Consider the following 18762-nt stretch of genomic DNA (forward strand, 5'->3'; position numbering starts at 1 on the left):
GAATAAAGAATTTTTTTTTTTAGCATAGTTGCCTATTATGGGGGAAATAGGAATATTCCCCCCCCGCCAAAGGTTTTGCTTGCTGTGGAAGCAGGGCTTACGCGCGGTGCCGAGGTAGTTAGGAGAGGTGGACTGGGCTCATGCACAGAACCAGCAGAGGACGCCCTCCACCCTTCGCAGGCGGCGTGTGGCTGGGTGGCTCGGTGACGTCACGGGCAGGGTTTCGCTCCGCTCGCTGTTGTGCAAAGTACTGCTCCGGGGGGGAAATGTGTATCGGCCGGGCTGAGGGAGAGGGAGCTGCGGGCTGAAGTCGCAGGGAACAACCAGTCCAACAAACTCACGGGCGGGAGAACAGCGGCAGGACCATGAGCGCAGTGGCCTGGACTCTGCTGCTGCTCTGGTATCAAACTTGTGAGGGTGCAGCCGCGGAATTCTCCTCGGGTGAGTGTCTCATGGGCTTCGCAACTGTCTCCGTGTTCCAGGCAGTAGTAACTTTTTTTATCTATACATAAACATACATTATATATACACCGTTCTAAGGTGGTCGGGCACGCGCGGCGCGTGCCCAGCCATTTGTTGCCCAGAAATGTGCGTGAAATTGAAGTTCAAAACAAAGCACTGTTTAACTGACAACAGTAACTGTGTTTCCTTTCTCCAAAAAGTGAGGATCTTTGGCAGTGTTTTAAGTGCTGAGAAGCGTGGGCTGAGGGAATGTAGTCAGTTGGTACTTTAATTCTTCGGCTGGCAACAGCTGTGCGCAGTCGATCCGCGGCGAAGTTTTAGCACATCTTTTCCGCCGGGCTGAATTGTTGTTTGCTAGTAATTTTTTTTTGTTATGAGTTGTGCTTGTTGGGTGTGGAGTAAAGCATTTAGAAGTTTATGTGACGAGCTTGCGAACGGTGACGAGCCGATTCTGGGAGCTTTTGACTGGGACAGGTTCGCTCTTGGAAACGGCCAAAAGATTGACTCACTTTTCTTTGCCAGGCAGGTATTTGGTTGTCTCCAGATTGCGCGATATGCAGTGCACCTTGATTAAAACATAACCTCGCTCCCAGAGTTCGGACAAAACGGAAAGCACTTTCGCATCCAAATGCAATTTAGTCAATCGTTGTTCTTTTGTAAAATAAGTTTGTATCGAGAACACTATTTCAACGACTGGAAGGTGGCGTCCTTTTGGACAATAGTTCACTCCCAGTAGTGTGTAATTTAAAATGGAGTACCTTGCGAATGAAAAACTGCAAGCAGGCACTCGTTGATTTCCTGGTAATTTTACACCGGGGGAAGTTTTTTTTTGTTCAACAATACAGTGCTTTTATTGTTTGTAAAGCAGTGGATTGGTAGCATCCATCTCCTCTCAGTTCTCTCACGTCTAAACTTAATGCTTCCTAAATACAGCTACAGATAATTTTAGTTTTTATTTATATTTTGGAGAGAAAGGACAGCAGCAGTGCAAGAATTTTTTTTTAAAAAATAGTTAATCAAAGTAGCTTGATAGCAATTTTTTTTCCTTGTTCATTTTCATACCACTTAATTAAGAGGAAACCAATTAGTGATTCTGAAGACTTTTGGAAAGAGAACAGTGCATTAATTAATGTGACAATATACGTGATATAATTTACTTTTTTGATTTAAAAATTGAGGCTTTTGAATATACAAAATTAGGCATTTCAGTTACCTAGAACATCCACTTTAAGCAAAATTGCAAACCTAGAATTAAAATATTTAAAATTAGAGTTGCTTCATACCCATCAAAGATTTGTGTCAAATTCTGAACAACGGATCTGACTAGCATTTAGTGCCCATCGCTAATAGTCCTCTTCTGAAGATGGTGGTTCCAAATTAGTGGCTTACTGTACATTAGAAACATAGAAAACCTACAGCACAATACAGGCCCTACGGCCCACAAAGCTGTGCCGAACATGTCCCTACCTTAGAACTACCTAGGCTTTACCCATAGCCGTCTATTTTTCTAAGCTCCATGTAGCCATCCAGGAGTCTCTTAAAAGATCCTATCACTTCCGCCTCCACCGGCCCATTCCATGCACTCACCACTCTGCTTTAAAAAAAAACTTACCCCTGACATCTTCTCAATACCTACTTCCAAGCAACTTAAAACTATGCCCTCTCATGCTAGCTATTTCAGCCCTGGGGAAAAGCCTCTGACTATCCACATGATCAATGCCTCAGCTAATGCTTTCTCAGATTCTTAGATAATGCTTTATAAGTCAGCCATTTGGGGTAGATCAGGAGTCAAGTCAAGTCAGGTATGGTTGGCAGATGTCCCCTCGTTCATTAGTGAACCTGAGGTATTGTTACAGTCTGCTATTTTTCATGGTCACCATCAGTAAGATTAAATTCTACAATTTTTGCAAATTCCAAGCCATTAGTCAATTTTAAGTTCCTCAGCTGCCTTGGTGGGATTTGTACATGAGTCTAATCATTTGTACATGATTATGTAATGAAAATCAAACAACTGCAAATCTGAAGGAAAACCAAAATGTTGGAAGTGTTCAGGTGACCAGACGGCTTCTGTGGAAAGAGAAACAAATAATATTTCAGGTTGAAGACCTTTCATCAGAAACATTCTCATGAAGTTTCTGGAACTGAAGCACTTTTAGCCGACATTGCTATGTCTGTTCAGTGTATCCAGCATTTTTTATTCTTAATGTGTTGATTAATAGATGGGTAAATGAACAAGTGTCACTACTGCACTACACTGTATTACAGTCTGATTTTGTTCAGTGAGAAATTATGCTTTCAGTTCTGCTCTGCCAATCCAGTCCCTTAGGGTTGAGCATACTGATTTCACTCCTTTTCTGTGGTGGTTGTGTAGGTTCTGTCACAAGTTGTGCAGGTGTCGCTTGAGAAGACATGTAGGTTGTTTGGGATGGTTATTCTTCTCCCAGTGTGTGTGTGCGTGCGCGTTGTTGGGGGTGGGATTTAAGGTGGTCATTGTAATCCGGATTCTCCATTTTAAGTGATTCCAGGCCAGGAATTATCTTCAGAAGTGCGGATGTTACATTTTTTTTCATCAGGGGTTTGGGAGTCTTTATATTATTCTGTAAATTGTCTTTAAAAATGCTTTCAAATCACAAGGTTAACATTTCAGTGATTGTATGACTACAGCTGCAGTTGCGCATAATAACCGTGTAATGACCACATTGTTTAAAATTACTGAATTTAAGGGAAAATTGTGCCTGTTATGTCCTCAATCTGCACTTCAACTGTTGGTATAATTTCCTTTGGTATAGGTTTAAGGGGAATATTTGAAACAAAACACTGTTATGAACTGTTGAAGATTCCTTGATGTGCAGTGCTTCCTAAAGGTTGAACAGTCAAGTCTTTAATTTCAAATTGACAGTGATAGCAGGGTCACTTGGTCACGCAGATAATTCATGAATCTTAACCTCTCTGTTTTAGAAAGTTTTGTCCATTAATGTTCAGGATCAATGGTGTTGTTTACACCATACAAGAAATAGGTCAAGTGATTTATGTTTTCAACTGTCAGCAAAACATCATGTTGCATTCATAAGGTTTACTGATGCATCGATTGCAGATTGGGAGAACATTCAGCAGGAATTTTTCTCATGTTGCTAAATCAGTTTTGAAGGCATCTGCTGTTTTGTCAGCACACACACAAACTGAAGGAAGATCTCAGCAGGTCAGGCAGCATCTATGGAAATGAATGAACAGTCGGTGCTTCAGGCTGAGACCCTTCTCAGTCCTGAAGAAGCCCGAACTGTCGACTGGACTGCTTATTCATTCCCATAGATGCTGCCTGACCTGCTGAGTTCTTCCAGCATTTCATGTGTGTTGTTTTGGATTTCCAGTAGACTTTCTTGTGTCTATGCTCTTTTATTATTCTTTGCAATACTTAGTGTTGCCCAATAGATGAAAATATTGTGAATTGTACAGTTTCTAATACACTTTCTGTGTAATGCATTTGAAGAGATGAGGTCAAAGAGCTATTAATATTAAATTGCCGCTGACATTAAAAATTGACCATTTGTTTTGTTTTTGGGATAGGTAAGTAGGAGGGAAGAAGGTTTTGCCTAATTATGATATTGTATTCCACGCAGTGGATTCTTTGCATATTTTACTGGGCAAAGATCAAGTACTTTGTGTGTTTTTGTGTTTGCTGAGAGCTCCTAGCCACAGGAGACGGGTAAAATGAAGATTCACGTCTCAAAGTTGCGAGTCGAAACCCCACTTCAAGCTCCAGTCAAATTAATGATTCAGCATCTGAGCTGGACTTTGATCAACTCCAGTTTGTGGAGGATTTATTGAATTTGGCAGACCTTTTCAATTAATTTCAAGCTCTTATCCTTGAAACTACTGCTTCATTTCTCAGCTCCTTTGCACTTCAATAAGGAGGGAGTTTTACAAATTTCTTCACAAGAACTACGTTTAAATCAATTTTTTTTTGCAATGCCCTCACAAAGAAATTGATGTCATTTGTGACTTGCAATCCACTGAAAATGGTTCACTTTACTGTTTGCTTCTCAGTCCATCTGCAGCATTAGCCATAATTTGGAAGCTCCGTTCCAAATCTAATTTCCCTTCTCTTTCTCCTTCGGTATCTCTTCACTGCTGCTCCTCCCTCACAATGATGCTCTCTTCCTCTGCTTGACTGGTTACATGATATGCAAAGCCTCTTCTCATCGTTTATTTATCGTTATTTCTTCCCCTCTAACCTGGTCCTGCCCTACAAGTGCTTCTCTGATTCTGGCTTATTGAACCTTACAGATTTAATTGCTCCTTTGTTCACTGTTCCCATATTCTTTGTCTGCAGAATTCTTCCATAAACCTTTCTTCTACTTGGTTCCTTTTAAGGTTTACTTTTTAAAATCTTTGTTTTCTGCTTTAATGCTCCAGTACATGGTTTGCTGCAAGATTTTATGGGATAAAATGTCTGTGAGGCACCGTATTGTTGTTCTGCAGAAGGATGTTGTGAGAAGCCATTCAGCACAGGATACACAGCAGTTAATTGTGCATCATTCTGTTTAGTACACCTTATATTCTATCTGGCTATCCTCCAACCTGATGGCATGAATATCAGTTTCTCCTGGTGAGCAAATCTCCTGCCCCTCCTCTATTCCCCACTCTGACCCTTCACTTTTTACCTGCCTGTTACATCCCCTGAGTCTCCCCCTCCTTCCCTCTCTCCTGTTGTCCACTCTCACTCCTATCAGATTCCTTCTTCAGTGCTTGATCTTTCACACTCACCTATCACCTTCCAGCTAGCCTCTTTCGTTCCCCCACCCCCACCTATTTATTCTGACGTCTTTCCCCTTCCTTCTCAGTCTCAGTCCTAAGGAAGGGTTTTAGCTTGAAACGTTGACTGTTTATTCTTTTTGATAGATTATGCCTGACCTGCTGAGTTCCTCCAGTATTTTGTGTGTGTTGCTTTGGATTTCCAGCACCTGCAGACTTTCTCATGTTTGAATTTAGTAAAGTCACAGAGTAATACAGCACAGAAAGTGGCCCTTCAGCCCAATTGGTCAGTGCTAACCTTCATGACAGTCCCAGCTGTCGCTGTTTGGCCCATAATCCTCCCAACTGTTTCCCTCCATGTACCTATCCAAATGCCTCTTAAATGTGGCATTTGTACCTGCCTCCACCCCTTGGCAACTTCATCAGGTTCTTGAACCAAAGTGGGTAACTCCACTCATCTCTTGCCCCATCATTAAAATGTTCCCACAATCTGTGGACTCACTTTCAATGACTCTTCATCTCATGTTCTTGATAGTTACTGCTTATTTATTTGTAATAATAGTTTCTTTCTTTTTATTTGTACAGTTTGTTGTTTTTTACACTCTGCTTGAACGCCCAAGGTGGTGCAGTCTTTTATTGATTCTATTATGGTTGTTACTCTATTATGGATTCATTGAGTATTAATCGGCATTGAAATGACAATGCCGTGAGAGGAGAACTGGCCAAAGTAGACTGGAAAGGGACACCAGGAAGGATAGCAGAGCAGCAATGGCTGGAGTTTCTGCAAAAAATGAAGGAAGTCTAAGGCAGATGTATTCAAAATAAGAAATTTTCAAATGGGAGAAGAACACAACCATGGCTAACAAGTGAAGTTAGAGCCAAAATAAAAGCAAAAGAGATGGCATACAAGGAAGCCAAAGCTAGTGGGAAGATAGAGGATTGGGAAGCTTTTAAAAAACGTGCAGAAGGAAACTAAGAAGGTCATTAAGAAGAAAAAGATGAATTATGAAAGGAAGCTGGGTACTAATATCAAAGTAGATACTAAAAGCTTTAAGTATATAAAGGGTAAAAGACGGTTGAGGGTGGGTATAGGGCAAATAGAAGATGACACTGGAGATATTGTAACAAGAGACACAGATGGCAGAGGAATCGAACGTGTGTTTTACATCAGTCTTTACAGTGGAAAACACCTGCAGTATACTGGACATTCAAGAGTGGGAAGTATGTGCAGTGAAAATTACAATTGAGAAGGTGCTCGGGAAGCTTAATGGTCTGAGGGTGGATAAGTTTTCTGGACTGATGGAATGGAATGCACCCATTATCTCTAATCAGTCCTACCTTCACTCCTGTTATCCTTTTGTTCTTAACAGAATTGAAGAATGCCTTGGGGTTTTCCTTTACTCTACTCGCCAAGGCCTTCTCATGCCCTTTTCTTGCTCTTCTCAGCCCCTTCTTAAGCTCCTTTCTTGCTTCCCTATATTCCTCAATAGACCCATCTGATCCTTGCTTCCTAAACCTCATGTATGCTGCCTTCTTCCACCTGACTGGCTTTTCCACCTCACTTGTCACCCATGGTTTCTTCACCCAACCATTCTTTATCTTCCTCACTGGGACAAATTTATCCCTAACATCCTGCAAGAGATCCCTAAACATCGACCACAAGTCCATTGAATATTTCCCTGCAAAAACATCATCCCAATTCATGCCTTTGGTGGAAGAAATAAATGGGCAGACTATTATTTAGATGAGGAGAGAATTCAAAATGCAAAGATGCAAAGGGACTTGGGAGTCCTTGTGCAGGATACCTTAAAGGTTAACCTGCAGGTTGAGTCGATGGTGAAGAAGGCAAATGCAATTTTGATATTCATTTCTAGAGGTATAGAACATAAGAGCAGGGAAGTGATGTTGAGACTCTATAAGGCACTCATGAGACCAAACTTGGAGTACTGTGTGCAGTTTTCGGATCCTTATTTTAGAAAGGATATACTGACATTGGAGAGGGTTCAGAGAAGATTCACGAGCATGATTCCAGGAATGAAAGGGTTACCGTATGAGGAATGTCTGACAGCATTTGAGCTGTATTCCCTGGAGTTCAGGAGGATGAGGGGGGGATCTCATAGAAACATTCCGAATGTTAATAGGCCTGAACAGATTAGATATGACAAAGTTATTTCCCATGGTACTTGAGTCTCGGACAAAGAGGGCACGACTTCAGAATTGAAAGAAGTCCTTTTAGAACTGAGATGCAGAGAAATTACTTTAGTCAGAGGGTGTTAAATCTGTGGAATTTGTTGTCACGAGCGGCTGTGGAAGCCAAGACATTGGGTGTATTGAAAGCAGAGATAGATAGGTTCTTGATTAGCCAGGACATCAAAGGGTATGGGGAGAAGGCAGGGGAGTGGGGATGACTGGAAGAATTGGATCAGCTATGATTGAATGGCTGAGCAGACTTGATGGGCCAAATGGCCTACTTCTGCTCCTATATCTTATGGTCTTCTGGCAAGAAAAATGAATCTCAGGGTTGTATATGGTGACACAGATGTACATTGAACATTCCAGGTACTCACTACTGTTTTTTTTTAAATTTGCCTCTCACGTTGCTTTTAAATCTTGCCCCTTTTGTATTTAGCCCTCCAGTTAGAAATCCCAACCCTGGGGAAAAGGCTGTGTCTGTCCAATTTCCCTCATGATTTTACAAACTTCTATGAGGTTACCCCTTATACGTCTGTACTCCAGTGAATAAAGGTCCAGCATATCATTAACACAAGAGATTCTGCAGATCCTGGAAATCCAAAGCAGCACACAAGATACTAGGGAAACGCAGCTGTTCAGGCAGCATTGAGGGAAAGGGATAAACAGTCCATGTCTTGGGCCGAGACCCTTCATCAGGACTGGAAAGGAAGGGGGAAGATGCCAGAATAAGGAGGAGCACAAGCTCGAAGGTGACGCCAGATGGATGGGAAAGGTAAAGAAGATCTAGTCTGGCCAATCTCTACCTGTTACTCAAACCCTCTCGCCCAGACAACATCATTGTAAATCTTTTCTGTGTCTCTCCTTTTTGACAATGTCTTTCACATCACACGGTAACAAAAATTGTACAGAATACCCTTCACTGTGGCCTCATCCGTGACTTGTATAGATGCGACATAAATGTCCCTACTCCTGAATTCAATGCCCTAAATAATAAAGGTGCCTTCTTCCCCACCCTCTCTACTTGTGTGGCTGCTTTGAGTGAACTGTGCGCTTGTACTCCCAGGTGCCTCTGTTGAACAGCACTTGTCACTGCACAAATGCTTACCCTGGTCTGACTGTCCAAAATGCATCTGGTCACACTTACCTAAGTGGAAATCCATTTGCCATTCCTGAGCCCATCTCCCTGACTGATCAAGATCTCTCATTTAAAATGGCCTACTAATTTAAATAGAGAAGTAAATTTTGAAAGGTTTCCAATTCACCTCGATATTTGTTTTTATAATATGATTTTAAATAATTAAATTCATTTCAACAGGGCTTAAATTACTGTGAGTAATTTAAAATAATGACGGATGTCCTTGACAGCAAGTTAACAAAAGGAATCACTTTGGGGCCCTTGGAATTTGCTGCTGAAAGCCCACTCGGCCTCACATAATTGCACAATTTTTTCAGAGCTTTTTGCCGTCTGTGTGGTCTGTCCAAAAAATAATTAATATTTTCCAATTGCCTGGCATCATGCATACCCAAGATGTTTGACATTATCTAGAAGAGAACAAAGTCCTTGATTGGAACTCTTATCTAATGGACTGCAGCCAGTGAGGATGGACATAATACTTCCATCATGATTATTGTAAATAATGATGCTCCATTGGGGTGTGTCCTCAGCCTTGTACCCTTTTCTTTGTATACTCAGGACCATGTGGCCAGATTCTGCTCTAACTCCATCTTCAAGTTTGAAAATGGTACTTCCGTGGTGGGCCATATCTCAAATTAATGAGGAACTTGAGTGTAGGAAGAATGAAGAAATCTTGGTAACATGGTGTCATGACAAAAATCTTTCCAGCAATGTCAGCAGAACAACACAGTTGGTCACTGACCTCAGGAAGCAGGGTCAGGGTCACTGACCTCAGGAAGCACTACATCAACAGTCGAGAGCTTTAAGTTGCTAGAAGTGAACATCCTGGTCCAGCCACGTAGACACGATGGTCAAGAAATCTGACCAATGCCTCTACTTTCTCAGAAGATTTTAGGGAAATTTAGTATGTCTTCATCGACCTTAACAATTTTTATCAATGTCCTACAGAAAACATCTTATCAGTATGCATAACGGCATGGTGTAGCAATTACTCTGCATGTATATTCAGAGTGTTGTGGACATAGCCCAGCACATCATGGAAACCAGCATTCCCCTTCATTGACTCTTTTTTTTATATACTTCATGCTGCCTCAGTAATGAAGCGAGCAATATAAAAGACACTCCCCACCCCAGATATTCTCTCTCCTCCCCTCTTTGATTGTGTGGAAGATACAAAAGCCTGAAAACGGGCACGAGAAGGACAACTATCACCCTGTTGTATATAGAATATTAATTGGTTCCCGAGTGCAATGAAATGGACCCTTAACCTCACAGTCTACCTCATTATGACCTGATTGTCTACCTATGCTGTGCTTTTTGTGTAGCTGCATACTTTATTCTGCATTCCTGTGCTGTTGCTGTGCTGTGTTATTGTTTTACCTTGTCCTACGTCAGTGCATTGTGCAATGATCTGTTCTGCACAAACAGTATGCGAGACAACCTTTTCACTGTATCTTGGTCCACGTGACAATAGTTACCCAATTCCAGACCATTTCTAATTCCAAAATCCATTTTACTCTCTGCTAAGGCTGGACTCTTCACTAATTATGGGACTCGCAGAATCTGTTAAACTCAGCCTGTGTTAATGGTGACCACTGACCGTAGGCTCCACTATGTAGAAGAGCGACAATACGCAAGGAACTAACTGGTGTTGGTGCCAGTGACATGAATATCTTGTGTATTAATGTGCAGCCATTTCAGTCTGAAATTGGATATTTTCTCATTTATGATTTGTTTGAATTCCTTACCTGTGAAGGAGTTTCAGAAATATTTTACGACTGATGTAATGTGCTTTGCCTTTGTTTACACAGTGATAAATAATGGTTGACTCATAGCAGAGAATTTAATGTTTGAGTATATACTTGTGTGTCTTGTCAGAGAAGCTTTAGTTATGTGTTCTAGAACTGTGTACTTCAATCTTTGAATGTGTTTGAATGTAATAGTTGTCACAAAATTTAAACGTTTCTGGAAAATAACACTTTTCTTTCTCCTGATAAAGAGCAAAGATAATTTTTAAAAATGATCATTGAGGCTTACAGCATGAACTGGCCCTTTGACTCACTCAGGTCAAAAGTTCAAAGTACATTTATTATCAAAGTATGCATACATTATACAACCTAGAGATTTGTCTCCTTACAGGCAGCCACAAAACAAAGAAACCCAATAAAACCCGTTAAAACAAAAGAAGACTGTCAGATACCCAATGTGAAAAGAGAAAAAACAAATCATGCAAGCAATTAAAGTAAGCAAATAGCATTCAGTGCTGAAGTTCAATAACAGAGAGACATTGATAGGATGCAGAAGTGGGCTGAGAAGTGGCAGATGGAGTTCAACCTGGAGAAGTGTGAGGTGGTACACTTTGGAAGGACAAACTCCAAGGCAGAGTACAAAGTAAATGGCAGGATACTTGGTAGTGTGGAGGAGCAGAGGGATCTGGGGATACATGTCCGCAGATCGCTGAAAGTTGCCTCGCAGGTAGATAAGGTAGTTAAGAAAATTTATGGGGTGTTAGCTTTCATAAGTCGAGGGATAGAGTTTAAGAGTTGCAATGTAATGATGCAGCTCTATAAAACTCTGGTTAGGCCACACTTGGAGTACTGCATCCAGTTCTGGTCGCCTCACTATAGGAAGGATGTGGAAGCATTGGAAAGGGTACAGAGGAGATTTACCAGGATGCTGCCTGTGGTTTAAAGAGTATGGATTATAATCAGAGATTAAGGGAGCTAGGGTTTTACTCTTTGGAGAGAAGGAGGATGAGAGGAGACATGATAGAGGTGTACAAGATAATAAGAGGAATAGATAGAGTGGATAGCCAGCGCCTCTTCCCCAGGGCACCACTGCTCAATACAAGAGGACATGGCTTTAAGGTAAGGGGTGGGAAGTTCAAGGGGGATAGTAGAGGAAGGTTTCTTTACTCAGAGAGTGGTTGTTGCGTGGAATGCACTGCCTGAGTCAGTGGTGGAGGCAGATGCACTCGTGAAGTTTAAGAGACTACTAAACAGGTATATGGAGGAATTTAAGGTGGGGTTTATATGGGAGGCAGGGTTTGAGGGTCAGCACAACATTGTGGGCCGAAGGGCCTGTAATGTGCTGTACTGTTCTATGTTCTTTGTTTACGAAGCCAGGCATCACTGCAGCAGATTTGGAAGTCCATTATTTGCAGGTCACAGCCTCAGCTCAGTGTAACGATGAGTGAACCTTGCAGAGCAGCGAGATGAACTGGCCCATCCCTCGCCTCCAGCCCCAACACATGGACCATTTCAGTGTGGCCCGGGACTTAAGTTGTCCAAACCTCGGGTTATTCCTTGCATTCGGGCCTGGGTTCTGCCGCCTCTAGGCATTTTTGGGCCTGACCTTGATTCAGCCTGTACCTGACCTTTCCAATTCAGCTCGGTGCTTAAATTGATCAACTCGGGTCTTTCTTCGCTCTTGGGCCTGGGCTCTGCCTCTGTTCAACCGCATCGAATTGCCTCTGAATACACTGCAGCAATGGTAATTACATCAGCTCATTCCTGCCTGAACGTACTGCAACCGTTCTGCTCCTCCGAGACTTCACACCGCAGTAATACCAGGTATTACAGGTGGTTCAAAAGCAGAACTCTAACAGGGAAGTTATAGGCTATTGTTTGCTGTGATCATTTACCAGAAAAGTGTTTTAAATAAAGAATTTAGTGTGTTTTATTAGCCACCAGCTAGTAGTCATTGAGCTTTCCCAGCGCCATCTTAAACCTCACTCAGTTCGTGCCAACAACCAAGTTTGTATTTACACGAATCTTGCACTTACTCTGCTTTATTCTCCACTGTGCGGCCTCTAATTGTGTCAACTGTGCTGCACAAACTGATGCACTCAGCATTGGAGTCAGATTACATGGCAAGAGCATTTTTCTTTTATGGAAAGTGAACCGGGATTGTTTAACTGTAGGTGAAAGGGATTTTATAAGTAGATAGTAGATAACACAGAAGTAGGCCCTTCAGCCCAGTGAGTCTGTGCTGACCAGCCAACTCTTAATTACACTGATCCTGTTTTGCTCTTCCCATATGACTGCAGATTTTCCTCGGATTCTTTTATCCCTAAGCATTTCCTCGGATTCTTTTATCCCTAAGCTCCGGGGCAATTTATGGTAGCCTACGTGTCTTTGTGATGCATGAGGAAACTGGAATGGGTGGGGTGGTGGGGGGATCTCATATGGTCAGGAAGAGAATGTGCAAACTTCATTGGAGGTTAGCATTAAACCTAGGACACTGGACATGTGAGGTAGCAGTTCAAGCAGCTTTGTCATTGTCCCTGAGGCCCTCAGTTGGTTAGGGTCAACCATGGATCTTGGTTTCGAGCTGCGTACGTGATACACAAGCCAGGCAGTACGGTATGGAGAGGGAAAGCAAGCTGTTGCCTATGCAGCAGGCTCCCTCTCCCTACACAGCTGATGAACCCAAAGGAACGACAGAGACTGACTGATACGGGTTGGCACGAGCAGCATTGCAGGAGTTGCTAGTCAGTATTGGACTCAGTGTAGGACTTCCTGAGGGACTCCGACTTCGGAGTTTTCCTCAGGGTTTACTCCCAAAGCCTGCCCCGTGAGTGGGTATAGCCACAAGGCAGTGGAGGTTTGAGATGAGAGTTTTCCTTCTAGATAAGCTGCCAACCATAGCTGATGAGCCCCATCTGTTCGAAGTGACAGGTTTTAAAGTGCCAGTAGTCCACCTTTGCCCCTTCAGTCAGTAGAAACAGTTCCTGTGGGCTTAGTAGCTAAGCCAGAGATAAAGGCCAGGAGCTGAATTTAGTTCTCAGAAACTATTTGAACTTGGTTCTAGAGCTGCTGCCATTGGGAGCATTCAGTGGGAATTGTGAGCTTGTTCTCACTAACTCCCTCAGCTATGACAACTTGAAGGAACCTTTTGTCATTGTCAAGAAAAAAATCTGCAGATGCTGGAAATCCGAACAACACACCGAAATGCTGGAGGAACTCAGCAGGCCAGGCAGCATCTAGGAAAAGAGTACAGTCGGTGTTTCAGTCCTGCTGAGTGGTTTCGGCCCGAAACATTCGACTGCTCTTCCTAGATGCTGCCTGGCCTGCTGAGTTCCTCCAGCATTTTATGCGTGTTGCTTTGCTTTGACATTTAGCATCTCAAAGAAATGCCTGGCCAGCGGTGAATTAGCAGGTATTTTGCATTGTAGGTCGAGATCCGAATGAATGTTACTGAAACTCAATTCCAATCACACTATTACAGTTGACAAGGACTGTACTATAGGGTTAACGTACCGAGGAATGTTTGTCCACTCTTGGACTGTATTCCTTGGAGTTTAGAAGAATGAGGGGAGACCTCATAGAAACATTTTGAATGTTGAAGGGCATGGACAGAGTGGATGTGGCAAAGTTGTTTCCCATGATGGGGGGAGTCTAGTACGAGAGGGCATGACAAGGATTGAAGGGCGCCCATTCAGAACAGAAATACGAAGAAATTTTTTTAGTCAGAGGGTGGTGAATCTATGGAATTTGTAGCCACGGGCAGCAGTGGAGGCCAAGTCATTGGGTGTATTTAAGGCAGAGATTGATAGGTATCTGAATAGCCAGGGCATCAAAGGTTATGGTGAGAAGGCGGGGGAGTGGGACTAAATGGGAGAATGGATCAGCTCATGATAAAATGGCGGAGCAGACTCGATGGGCTGAATGGCCGACTTCTGCTCCTTTGTCTTATGGTCTTATGGACTTTTATCCCTTCACTCCAGGCTGGCCGCAAGTCTAGGTTCATGAGGAGAAAATGAAGGGAATTTGCTCAACAAGGCAGTGTTTTCTTTAAACCTAGTTCTATATAGAGGTGACATAAATGAATGTTGAAAATGAAAATGAATATCCAGTGATAAACTGAAATATATTTTAAAAATTGTTCACGGTGATATTATTGGTCTCACGTAAATAAATGCAGTGAAGTCAACTTATTTTGATGCTACAATTAAGGTTAAGGTACTAGATTGACAGTTTTTTTTGGATCGTGGAATTGATTTATTATTGGTACAGTGAAAAGCTTGTTTTGTGTCCAGAGATTTTGTTCGAATCCCACCATGGTGTTTGAGGAGTAGGACATTTTGAAATGTTCTTTGTGCCAGTAAGGATGAAACTTCTGGTTCACTGGTATCTACTAGAGAATGAAATCTGCAGTTACCAGTTTTGGGTTGTATTTGACTCCAGTCTCTTGGACTGGCAATGTACATAATAATTGGTAGCATTGACCACGATATCCACAAACGAGAAACTAAATAAATCCAAGCAAATTTGTCTACTATTAACAAGTAGAAGGCATGCAAAGTTTAAAAAAATATATATATAACTCTGCAGAAGTCTTAGGCACACATATATAGCCTGGGTGTCTCAGACTTTTGCACAATACTGTAGTAATTTATGTATTGCACTGTGCTGTTGCTGCAAAAAAAATCATGACATCTGAGTGACAAACCTGATTTTTAGATAAGTATTGTAGACTGAGAGTTGGAAGGGAGCAGGGAGAGAGGAATCGTGGTTGGGAAAAGAGGAAGGGAGAGGGGAGGGAGTGGGAAGCGCTGTAATGGTCAATAAATCAATTGTTTGGAATCAAATAACCTTGCCTGGTGTCCCAAGGCTGGATGTGTTTAGCTGTGTATATGTCTTGGGCATTTTCTGTATCTACGTGTGTGTGTAGGTATATATATTTATGTATATTATTGTGTAACAGTCTCAAATGGAGAATTATACAGTAGTATTTAACTCCAATGGTTTTGGCAATAACGGAGGAATACTGTTTTATGAGATAAGGTTAATGAGATGTGCCTCTTAGCTGGTGATTAAATTGTCACCTTTACAGCGGTTTTAAATTAAACCATAGATACTTTACTGTGTCCAGCTGCTCATTTGCGTGATTTTCCCCCCAATATTCTCAATTGAATATAAATCAATAGGTTTTTTATTATCTTTTTAATCTGGTAATCAGATATTCAATTCATACAGGTCAATGGATTTGTTCAAGTACAGGAAAACTTAGCATTTTCCATTCCTTACCCTGTCTCATTGTAACACTTCTCTGTTATCCTCCCAGTAAAAATCAGCTAAACTACTATAGATCAGAGATAAAACCATACATGTTATAATCCAGACTGCCTGAGTAGAATTGGTGCTTGAAAATAAATCACATATATTGGAAATCTGAATTAGTGCATGGCTTGACCAACACCCAAAAGTGTTCGGTATATATTGGTAAATTGATTTATTTTTGTGATGTGCTGGGATACAGTGAAAAACTTTGTTTTGCATACCATCCATACAGATCATATCAGCACATTGAGGTAATACAAGAAAAACAATATCAGAATGCAGAATAAAGTGTCAGGCTACGAGAGAATGCAGACAGTAAGGTGCAAGGTTAGGAGCCCCTCTATTGTACTCGGGTGGCATTCATTCATCTTTGATCAGTGACCTAGAAGGTGTCCCTGACCCTGGTGGTACATGCTTTCAATGGGCAGGGTACAGAGAGAGAGTATCTGGAACAAGCGTGGTCTTTGATTAAATAACTTCTCAGATTTCATGATAAAATCATGCTTCATTTATGCTTTTATTTTTTCATCTCGGTTTAGAAAAAAATGTTTTATTGTACATGCAGCCTTCCAGGGCTGATTGGTCCATATTGTCTGTAAATCCTGCGGCTTTGGCAACCTATTCAATGACCTTAAGAAGGGTCTCTGCCTGAAACCTTTGAGTGTGCATTCATTTCCATAGATGCTGCTTGACTTGTTGAGTTCCTCCAGCATTCTGTGTATGTTGACCCCTTCTGATAGCGGTAGCAAGCAAGCCGGGAGCACATTGCATATTATGTCGTCTTTCCCTAACTGGTTACATCCTGATTGCCAGTAATAACATCTGTCAGGATGATATGACTACACTAGACATAACTATAAAACTTTTTCTCCATGTTTATAGTGGGAAGACAAAATGCTGGAGATACACTGCAGGCTGGGCAGCATCCGTGGAAAGAGGAAAAGAGATTGATGATGAAAGGTTGGCGACCTGAAGCACGAGTTTTGTTTTTCATTCCAAAAGTTACTTAAATTTCTGAGTACTTTTTTCAGCATTTATGCAGACATGAGAGGCTGCAAATGCTGGAAATCTGGATTATTACACATAAACAGCTGGAAGAATTCAGCAGGTCAGGCAGCGTCAATGAAGAGAAATGAACAGTTGATGTTCTGGGCTGAGACCCATCTTCAGGACTCTCTGCTTTTGTTTCAGCTTTACACGATGAAAGCTCTCGGCCTGAAACATCGACTGTACTCTTTTCCATAGATGCTGACTGGGCTGCTGACCACAGGTCCCAGCACTTGCCCTTCCCTGGGACTAGATCAGTGATGTGGAGAGGGGGAACTGGCTGCATGGGGCAACAGCCGGCTCTTCATATCTTCCTGCCCAGCCTTGTGCCTTGGGGAGGATATAGTCCACCAGAGGCGCAAGCCCGTGATCCCCTTGGATCGACGGCTGCCTACTACTGCCCGGCCTGCTGAGTTCCTCCAGCATTTTGTGTGTGTTGCCAGTACCTATAGTGTTTTGCTTTTCAATGCCATGGATGTCTATGAAGACAGTTTCCATGGGCAGTTATTGGATCAATTGCAGACTTGCAACTTGTCATAGAATTTACCTATTGAATAATAAAGACCACTTCTCTACCTCAGACAAAGTGGAGTCATCCTTTGACTGCACATTTCATTATTACCTCAAGGACACTGAAGCACCTTTATGATGTTGAACATTTGCAGTTATTGTCAAATAAAAGGTGGGCTAATGGACTAATTGAAGCTTATTTAAATTTGTTGAATGGTCAATTGTTCAACTGGAGATTTTAATATTAGCATATCTATGGGGCTGGTATGTTGCTCAAGTGATTAAGGACACAACTGCATTTCCTACCAGATGTCAGCTGCAGGAAATCTGCACAGAAAGCCAATTTCAGTGAGGCTACATTAGATTGCTCATGGCTCGATGAGACTAGATTTTGATGTTTAACAACCTAATTTTGCATGTACTTGATATGGTAATACAGATTCTGATATAGCAACACACAAAAAGCTACAGTTTAACTTAAAAATTCCCTATTGTGAACAGTCTTCCAGTGTTCCTTTTTAATTGTATCTACCGCAAGGATAATTATCACTTTAGTCCTCACTGTAAATCTTACTCTGCTCCTCTTAGACGCCCTTCAGACTTCATGTTCGGATTTTATAATTTAAAAACAGAATGGAGCCTTTCTGGGGGAAAAAAAAGCATGTTTTAAATTGGGCATCGCTTCTATGTTTGCTTTGACCGTCAAAGCATGGAGAAACCATCATGAACACCCACACCCCTGGATGAGCCTATGATTTCAGTCTCTGAAGCCAACATGGGAGCAGCATTCAGGAAGGTGAACTCACGAAAAGCATCGGTCTGAGATGGGGTACTTCACCAAGTACTGAAGACCAGTGCTGATCAACTGGCTGGAGTGTGCACTGAGACCTTAAACTCTCGCTTCAGCAGTGTGTGGTACCCACCTGCTTCGAGCAGGCTTCAATGATACTGATGTCCAAGAAGAGTATAGTGACTTGCTTCAATGACAAGTAGCACTTACATCCACAGTGATGGAGTGTTTCGAGAGTTTGGTGATGAAACATCAACTCCTGCCTGAGAAGCAACTTATAACTGCTCCAATTTATCTACTGGAACCACAGATCCACAGCAGAATCCATTTCATTGACTCTTCACCCAACCCTGGAATACCTGGACAGCAAAGATGCATACATCATGATGCTTTTTCTTGACAACTCAGCATTCAATACCATCATCTCCTCAAAACTAATCAATAAATTTCATGCCCTTGGTCTCAATACCCTTCTGCAATTGGATCTCTGATTTCCTTACCTGCAGGCCCCAGTCAGTTCAGATTGGCAACAACGTCTCCTCCACAATCTCCATCAGCACAGGTGCACCACAAGGCTGTGTGCTTAGCTCCCTGCGCTACTCGTTTTACACTTACAACTTTGAGACTAAGCACAGCTCCAGTGCTGATGACACCACTGTTGTAGACTGGATCAAAGATGATAAATCAGCATATAGGAAGGAGATTGAAAATCTGGTCGAGCGGTGCCATAACAACAACCTCTTGTCCTCAAGACCAAGGAGCTGGTTTTAGGAGAAGGAAACCAGAGTTCACATCGAAGGATCATAGGA

At 42.1% G+C, this 18762-nt stretch overlaps 1 protein-coding gene across 5 annotated transcripts in view; it reads left to right on the forward strand.

The window, feature by feature from the left end:
* Positions 1 to 225: 225 nt before the first annotated feature.
* The window catches only part of ptprk (protein tyrosine phosphatase receptor type K), a 687062-nt gene continuing 668525 nt past the window's right edge, over positions 226 to 18762 (forward strand). For 3 of the 5 annotated variants that reach the window (XM_072251545.1, XM_072251547.1, XM_072251548.1), the window contains exons 1-2: positions 227 to 441; positions 16489 to 16566. In XM_072251545.1, coding sequence (XP_072107646.1) covers positions 366 to 441; positions 16489 to 16566 — 154 coding nt within the window. In that variant the 5' untranslated portion in view covers positions 227 to 365. Of the gene's footprint in view, positions 442 to 16488; positions 16567 to 18762 lie in introns of all 5 variants that reach the window. The other 2 variants (XM_072251546.1, XM_072251549.1) reach the window with 2 other exon arrangements.

This window comes from Mobula birostris, chromosome 2 (assembly GCF_030028105.1).
Source record: "Mobula birostris isolate sMobBir1 chromosome 2, sMobBir1.hap1, whole genome shotgun sequence".
NCBI lineage: Eukaryota > Metazoa > Chordata > Chondrichthyes > Myliobatiformes > Myliobatidae > Mobula > Mobula birostris.